Source organism: Microtus pennsylvanicus, chromosome 12 (genome assembly GCF_037038515.1).
Source record: "Microtus pennsylvanicus isolate mMicPen1 chromosome 12, mMicPen1.hap1, whole genome shotgun sequence".
NCBI classification, from domain to species: Eukaryota; Metazoa; Chordata; class Mammalia; order Rodentia; family Cricetidae; genus Microtus; species Microtus pennsylvanicus.
The window spans coordinates 11,285,846-11,294,949 of record NC_134590.1 but is presented as its reverse complement, the minus strand read 5'-3'; the positions used below and the strand labels follow the sequence as shown (position 1 = coordinate 11,294,949).

Below are 9,104 nucleotides of genomic sequence, written 5' to 3'. Positions count from 1 at the left end.
ACATCCAGTGTTCTGGTTTCTTCAACTGCGACTGGCCACTGAAGCGAGAAAGCTTCTAGTGATCAGGCCCTGCCTTGTGATCTCGGGCACAGGCCCTGTTGGACAGTCTCTTTTCTACAGTTTCTGTACATTCAAGTTCCAAATAACCCCTTCCCTCTCTTGCCCGCGTGGAGACAGCAATGATTTCATACTCCTCCCAGTTCTCAAGAACTTCATGATGCGGGGAGGGAGGGGGCCATGGTAACACCGCCCATACTTCTGTAAGCACTCTCTGTATTAAGCTCTTTCATTCAATCCCTCTGGGTATACCATATCTCTTCTACTTGAACACATGTAGTCTTTAAACTCTATGTCATTCAGCTGCAGTTTGTTTTTAACAGAGCGCAAACCAAGTATCTCTTTAAAATTTGCCATTCCGATTAGTATTTAACCACCGACTCACAGAGCCACTTGCATGCACAGAGTCTTACATGCAGCTTGTATAAGCTTGTGTTAGTATCTACCCCAACATACCATCATCATTTTTCTAAATGCAGAGCTGGAGAGAAATGAATAAGAGCACAATTTCATACCATATTTTCACCACACAAGTGCAAGAGGCATGAGCAGCCTCAAGAGCCCTGCAACATTAGCAAGCGGTTTCTTTTGAATACCTTTCTATTTCCAGTGCTGGGGTGCTGTGGGACAATGGTCTGTACCCTGTCACTTGTATTTTAAATAAACACTGATTGGTCAGTAGCTCAGGCTTCTTGTTAACTCTTATAACTTATATTAGCCACGTGGCTTGATACCTTTTTTGGCGAGGCAGTCACGTCTTGCTTGCTCTGTGTCTGGCTTCCTCTGTCTCTGGATGAAGACTGCAGACTGAAACTTCCCTCTTCCCAGAATTCTTGTTGCCCCCCCCCCACTTCCTGTCTGGTCACCTCTCCTATACTTCCTGCCTGGCTACTGGCCAATCAGCATTTACTTAAAATACAGGTGACAGGGTACAGACCATTGTCCCACAGCACTGGGGATGGAACCACGGCCTCCTCTATGCACAGGCAAGTGCTGCAGTCCCATCACTATTTTGAATGCTTGTTTCCTTTGTTTTTCAATTACTGCACTCACTTGTTACCTATTCAGGTTTTACTAATATTTTAAAGTCTTTTATTAATTCCTTGAGAATGGCATACATTGTGTTTTGGTCACATACACCTTCTCTTCCCCAACTCCTGCAGATCCATCACCCCCAATTCTTTACCATCCAACTTCGTGCTTTTTTTGTTCTTTTATACCCATCAAGTCCAACTTGTTCTGCTTATATTCTCTCAAGGATGTGGCCATCCAGTGGAGTTTGGGGCCACAGTCTTTAAGAAAACTTACTCTCTCTTCCTGTGGAAGTTTGAATAGATTTGGCCCCTATAGATGCATGTGTTTGAATGCTTGGCCCATAGGGAGTGACACTATTAGCATTAAGTGCATGTCTTAGGGCAAGGGTTCTCAACCTGTGGGTCGAGACCTCCAGTGGGGTTCAAACAACCTTTCACAGGGGTTGTCTAAGACCATCGGAAAACACACCTTTTTACGATTCATAACGTTAGCAAAATTACAGTTAGGAAGTAGCAACGAAAATAATCTTATGGTTGGGGGTCACCACGACATGAGGAGCTGTATTAAAGGGCTGCAGCATTAGGGTTTCTACTGCGGGGATTAAGTACCAAGACCAAAAACAACTTGAGGGGTCTATTTCAGCGAACACTTGCACAGCACGCTCCATCCCCGAAGGGAAGGAAGCCAGAGGGCGGGAACCTTGAAGCAGGAACTGGTGCGGAGCCCAGGAAGGAACGCTAATTCCTGTCTTGCTTGCCCGGTCGCCACAGTCCAGGAGCACCCAGGAGCACCAGCCCAGGGGTAGCACCACCCACAATGGACTGGACCCTCCCACCTCAGTCACCGATTAAGAAAAAGGCTTGCTTACAGCCCCATCTTATGGAGGTTCCCTCCTCCCAGATGACTATGGCTTGTGTCGAGTTGATAAGATTGACCATTATATTGGGGTTTTAATTTTTATTTCCCTTGACATAGTGAGGTTTCCAACGCCTTTAGAATACCACGGTGCCTCCCCAGCTCTAATCCTCAACCGGGAGCCAACAGGCCTACCGTGGGGACTCCCCAGATTCCTGCGCTCCAAACCTAGCTCCGCTGTCCTTTCGGTGTGACTGACCTCCCTTGCCTTTGTACCTCCTCACTTGTAAAACGTGGATTAATGTATAAAAACAGCCTCTACCTTGTAGCATGGCTATTATGCAGGATTCAGAACGGTGCCTGCCACGAAGTACCCGCTAGGTAAGTGTTACTTAGAGTACCTGTGAGGAACTCGAATTCACGATGTCTAGAAACAAGCCGAACCCTGAAGAAATAGATGGAAGAAGGGAGGGGGAATAAAGGCGGAGGAAAGGTTTGAGTACAGGGGATAGGGTGGCTGGGTCAAGGCACAGCCCCCAGTGACTCTTTCTGGCGGGACCTGGGCGGTCACTGGGTGGAGGCAGGAGGAGGGGTTGAGGAAGGGCGCAGTCGCGGTCTGGTCGCCGTCCAGACCAGCCCGGAGCTACAGCCGAGCGCACACCTTCCCGCAGCTTCTCCCTCGGTTCGCGGCCTCAGGGTAAGTTTCCCACGCCCTCCCTGCTGCGCCCACGGGGCAGCAAATCCCAGCCTCTTCTGTCCACGACGTCCGCGAGCGCAGCTAGGTCCCCGCACTGTCCCCTCCCTTTCTCTCCCCCCAACCAAGCCCACTTCCCTTCCCCTTCGGTAGGAATGGAGGAGACTGAACCGGGGCAGCAATGCTGGAGGAAGTTACTAAACTCTGGGTCTTGGCGACCCGAGCTCGCTTCCAGGGGATCCAGACAAGCCGGGCCCTTCATTCCTAAAGGCCTTGGAAACATTTGAAAGAAGAAGGGGAAGGGGCGGGCCTCGGAGCCTGAGTTCTGTGTTGTTGGGAACTTTGTCCCCACCCTTCCTATGAGCTCATTTTCCCCCTCACAAGTGCAGTTTGTGTTACTTTTATTTTTTGAAGGCAGGAGAAAGGTGAATTAGGGTATCGGACATGGAGAGTTGGGGAAATTCGGTTTTCTCTGAAGGAAAAAAAACTGTTTTCTGAGTGTACAGCATTCTTCCCCTAGACATGAATCACTCCTCTGGCCTTTGACTCAGCAGGTGAGGCATCCAGGTAGGTTGCAAATGACCATATATAGAAGTTCTGGGTCCCTGGAGCCCCTCTGCTGATAAAAAGTTGAGCAAGAGACAAAATTCTTCTCCAGGAGGCGTGTGCAAAAGAGGGGTTTCTGCCCAGGAAGAAACTTCAGTTTCTACTCCTCACAAATATCATAAGAAATAGACTAAAAGGTTATTCTGTGAAGAATTGTTACTGGCTTTCCTGAAGGTGGAAAATTTCAGATTGCCCAGAAAGGTAGTTTTAAACTGTAAGGAAAGTTAGACCCCTGTCCCCAGAGCTGTTTGTGTTGAGAAATCTGGAGGCCTGAGAGCAGGAGGAAGTAAAAGGAAATGTAGCCTTGAATTCCCTTTCAGGAAGGATGTGTTTAAAGATCTCTTGTTAGCTCATTTGGCCTCCACTGTGGAGTAATTCTTTACTTTTTAAACGCTTAGAGTGTGGTTTAGTAATACTTCTTAGTCATTTATAGATTTTATTGGATCAATAAGCACTAGGCATCAGTTAGGTCAGGGATTGCAGGGCATGGGATTACAGTCCATTTCTTTGGGATGTGGATGCCTGGGCTCGGTAGGGCCGACCCAACAGCTGTGTGGCGGGAATTTTGTCAGAACTCTCTGTGCCCCAGCTTCTTCCTAGGCAAAGCAGAGATGTCCTACTAATGATGCCTCCCTAACTCGCTTGCATATGCTGAGGCTTATGTTTAAATCACTGAATGCATTTTCCCCATGTACACAAGGGGATAAACATTACACAAATCCATGGATCACATTCCAATATTTTTTCTATTATCTGGCACATAGTAAAACAAAGATGCTGGCTGGCTTCATAATGTATCTTTTTTTCAGTACCAGCATCAGCTTTCTCTCTGTTTTACAGATGAGGAAATTCCGACTCAAACTATGTTTCACTTTAAGAGATGTGTTAGTTTCTTCTCAGTGTGACAAAAATACCCAGAGAGAAACAATTTAACTGGAGGAAAGGTGTCTTTTAGCTCATGGTTTTAGAAGTTTTAGTTCAGTTCTGGTCATCTGGCTCCATTGCTAAGCTCTCTTAGATGAGTCAGGACATACAGACAACAGGAGCCAGTGGTGGAGGAGGAGGCCCACCTTGTGCAGCCAAGAAGCAGAGAGCAGGAGAGCGTGGCCCCAGGGGCAAATGGAGGCCTGTAAGGCACACTGTCATGGACCCCCTCTCTTAGGGAGTCTTACCCTTAAGTTTCCATCATTTCCCAGATGCCCATTAAATTATGAAATCAACAATGGGTTGGTCTGCTGCCAAGGTTAGAGGGACCAATCATGATCCAGATGCTCATGAAACTTCCTCTCTCTGAACACGGCTGCATTCAAAACCAAAATAGAAATTCCTGTTCTATATGACAACAAGAAGCAATCTTCTATCATACCCACTGCATACTATATGGAGAGAGAGGGAGGGGTCAGAGAGCTGGCTGCTTAAGGTACAGAGAACGGGCAAAATCAGGGGCTAAATATTTCCAGGAGCTATTAATATGATTTCCTGTTGAACTTTGCCCTTGAGCTACCATTGAATTTTTAGCATATTTTGTTGCCAGGATGGGTGGGAGCAGCTCGTATTTTTAAATCAATCCCGGAGACACGCCGGCCGGCCTGAGTAATGTCTACTCTGGCTAGTGTGCCTGGGTCCAAGGAAGAGGCCTTTTTCACATCTGTGCCTACTTGGGACTAGCCTGGATTCCTCAAAGACTGGAGATGGATATTTTTAGCAGGCTGCATAGGCTTGGACTTTGGAAAATGTTCAGGCCAGTTGGGATTATCTTGGTTTGGGGTGAGGAACAACTTCCTGAGTGTTTGTTTATTCTTTTCTTTTTCCTTGCTATGATGTCACTCTGTCCAGGTTAAAAGAAATCAGTAATAGACACAGGTGACCCTTCTGTTCCAGCTTCTCCTAAGCTCAGACTTCAGACATGGACACTGCCCTGACAACTAGGTTTAAATAAGTAAAAATAGCTGTCAGGGTTCCCTGCCCTGTGGTAAGTCCTAGGTCCTCCCCCCTCCATCCATATCTAGGAAGGTGAACATCCAGACTGGCTAGGGAGGAGGGGGAGAAGAGTGGGAGGAGGGGGAGAAGAGTGGGAGGAGGGGGAGGGAAATGGGAGGCTGGTGGGAGGAGGTGGAAATTTGTTTTTCTTTTCTTTTCTTTATCCTCCTTTTATCAATAAAAAAATTAGGCCGGGCGGTGGTGGCGCACGCCTTTAATCCCAGCACTCGGGAGGCAGAGGCAGGCGGATCTCTGTGAGTTCGAGACCAGCCTGGTCTACAGAGCTAGTTCCAGGACAGTCTCCAAAGCCACAGAGAAACCCTGTCTCGAAAAACCAAAAAAAAAAATTAAAAAAAAAAAGTAAAAATAGGCTTCCAGAAAATATTCCTATATTATGTGGAAGTGGAGAGCTACATTTTCTTGTCTTAGAGCACTCAAGGGTCCAGGTCCAACCCAACCCCCTTGTGATGCTGTAAGGCCAAGGGAATGGGAGGGGAGGGGAAGACACTGGAGCGCCTCCCTTTGACCACACTACTGAAATGGTGGTCTTCAAAGACTTAAAATTTCCCCAGAAGTCTCATGCTGGGGAAAGGAAGGGGAAGCCAGACAACTTGTCTCCCAGGAAGAGATTTTACAAAGTTTTGACAACTTATGGGACAAACTCGAGTCACAGCAGTAATGGCATGATCCTACCTTGATCGGGCAGCGCTGCTGGACTGAGCATGCCTCCTGCCCGGCTCCCCAGTGTCAGTAGTCTGAGGGCAGGCATGGGGGTTCATGCCTCCTGCCCGGCTCCCCAGTGTCAGTAGTCTGAGGGCAAACATGGGGATTCATGCCCTCTTTGTTTTTCTTCTCAATAAACCACTCTGAGTAAATCTCCTTTCTGTGCTTTTCATTATTACTTGTCTCTTTCTAATTGGTGTAATGAGGATAGTCAGCAAGACCTGAAAGACTCTTGCCAATACTTTGAGTTTGGGAAGTGCCTAGTTAAATGCTTGCCCAGGGAATGGGTTTCCTGAGCTCAGATTCACACCCCCTTCCAGAGAAGTTTCTCATTAACTCCTGACATCTGCTTTCTGGATTTTAAACCTTGGGAGTTGGTCTGGAGATGTTGTTCTGAGTCACAGTACAGCTTGTTGTTTCTTTTATAGGTTACTGTGATTTCAGCTTGAACACACGGTGGACTATCATGGCATCTATCTGGGTGAGTAAAAGAGCTAAGCCTCCACAACCGAGTAACTTACGCGAGTCACAGAAAATGAAACTACCCGGAAAAAGAGTTGAAAGTTGATTAGCTGTAATATCTATGGCCAAAAGCTAGAGAATATCTAAAAATAATAAATTATAAAAGAATATATTATAAGCCATTGTGATAGCATATATCTGTAATTCTAAAACTCAGAAAGTGAAGGCAGGGGGATGTCAAGTTTGAGAATCCATCTAAAAAGAACTAGTAGCGAACGATGTATTAGAGGGGCTGGAGTCATGGTTCAGTAGCAAACTTGCACGCAGAGGACCAAGTTTCACTTCCCAGAATCCATATCAGGCTGCTTCCAGTCACCTGTAGCTTCGGCCTCATGGGATCCAATACCCCAGCCTCTGAGGACACCCCTGCTTATGTGCATACAACCCCACCACACACACACACACACCTCTGTGTGCATGGACACACACACACACGCACACACAGAAGTTAGCAGTTTTTAAAGGTATTATAGAGTTCTGTACTTGGCAAAAAGGCCTTAACGAAGAATAAATTTAGTGCATAACTCGACATACATGATGATAAAGATGGCATTTACTATCAGACAAGAGAAGATAGTTTCTTCCAGTAGTAAAATCAAGGAAACTTCCAGTTCCTTGGGGGAAAAGTAAATCCATACTCCATCTCTCTTCATATGTTAAAATAAAATTTAGACGCGTAAAATATAGAAATGAGCTGGTTAGTAAAGTATTTGCGCTGGCGAGCCCCAGGTCCTGTGAGAGACCCTGTCTCAAAACATAAGGGGAATGGTCCTTAGGAATGATAGCAGATGCTCTGTGGACTCTGTGTGTATGTGCGCACACACGCACCTACCCAGCCCTGGGCATGGACTCATACCTGCACACACGTGCATCTACCCAGCCCTGAGCATGGACTCACACCTGCACACATGTGTGCACCTACCCAGCCCTGGGCATGGACTCACACCTGCACACATGTGTGCACCTGCCCAGCCCTGAGCATGGGCTCACACCTGCACACACGTGCACCTACCCAGCCCTGAGCATGGACTCACACCTGCACACATGTGTGCACCTACCCAGCCCTGAGCATGGGCTCACACCTGCACACACATGCACCTACCCAGCCCTGAGCATGGACTCATACCTGCACACATGTGTGCACCTACCCAGCCCTGGACATGGACTCACACCTGCACACACGTGCACCTACCCAGCCCTGAGCATGGACTCACACCTGCACAAACATGCAAACACCCAGCCCTGGGCATGGACTCACACCTGCACACACACGCACCTGCCCAGCCTTGAGCATGGACTCACACCTGCACACATGTGTGCACCTGCCCAGCCCTGAGCATGGGCTCACACCTGCACACACGTGCACCTACCCAGCCCTGAGCATGGACTCACACCTGCACACATGTGTGCACCTACCCAGCCCTGAGCATGGGCTCACACCTGCACACACATGCACCTACCCAGCCCTGAGCATGGACTCACACCTGCACACATGTGTGCACCTACCCAGCCCTGGACATGGGCTCACACCTGCACACACATGCACCTACCCAGCCCTGGACATGGACTCACACCTGCACACACGTGCACCTACCCAGCCCTGGGCATGGACTCATACCTGCACACATGTGCATCTACCCAGCCCTGAGCATGGACTCACACCTGCACACATGTGTGCACCTACCCAGCCCTGGGCATGGACTCACACCTGCACACATGTGTGCACCTGCCCAACCCTGGGCATGGACTCACACCTGCACACATGTGTGCACCTGCCCAGCCCTGGGCATGGACTCACACCTGCACACATGTGTGCACCTGCTCAGCCCTGAGCATGGACTCACACCTGCACACACGTGCACCTACCCAGCCCTGAGCATGGACTCACACCTGCACACACACGCACCTGCCCAGCCCTGAGCATGGGCTCACACCTGCACACACGTGCACCTACCCAGCCCTGAGCATGGACTCACACCTGCACACATGTGTGCACCTACCCAGCCCTGAGCATGGGCTCACACCTGCACACACGTGCACCTACCCAGCCCTGAGCATGGACTCACACCTGCACAAACATGCAAACACCCAGCCCTGGGCATGGACTCACACCTGCACACACACGCACCTGCCCAGCCTTGAGCATGGACTCACACCTGCACACATGTGTGCACCTGCCCAGCCCTGAGCATGGGCTCACACCTGCACACACGTGCACCTACCCAGCCCTGAGCATGGACTCACACCTGCACACATGTGTGCACCTACCCAGCCCTGAGCATGGGCTCACACCTGCACACACATGCACCTACCCAGCCCTGAGCATGGACTCACACCTGCACACATGTGCACCTACCCAGCCCTGGACATGGGCTCACACCTGCACACACATGCACCTACCCAGCCCTGGACATGGACTCACACCTGCACACACGTGCACCTACCCAGCCCTGGGCATGGACTCATACCTGCACACATGTGCATCTACCCAGCCCTGAGCATGGACTCACACCTGCACACACGTGCACCTACCCAGCCCTGGGCATGGACTCATACCTGCACACATGTGCATCTACCCAGCCCTGAGCATGGACTCACACCTGCACACATGTGTGCACCTACCCAGCCCTGG

At 49.3% G+C, this 9,104-nt stretch overlaps 1 protein-coding gene across 1 annotated transcript in view; it reads left to right on the top strand.

Moving 5' to 3' along the window:
• The first annotated feature begins 2,550 nt into the window (after positions 1 to 2,550).
• Anxa3 (annexin A3) overlaps positions 2,551 to 9,104 on the top strand; it is a 47,966-nt gene continuing 41,412 nt past the window's right edge. The window contains exons 1-2 of the mRNA XM_075942951.1: positions 2,551 to 2,644; positions 6,379 to 6,431. Coding sequence (XP_075799066.1) covers positions 6,417 to 6,431 — 15 coding nt within the window. The 5' untranslated portion in view covers positions 2,551 to 2,644; positions 6,379 to 6,416. The remainder of the gene's footprint in view (positions 2,645 to 6,378; positions 6,432 to 9,104) is intronic.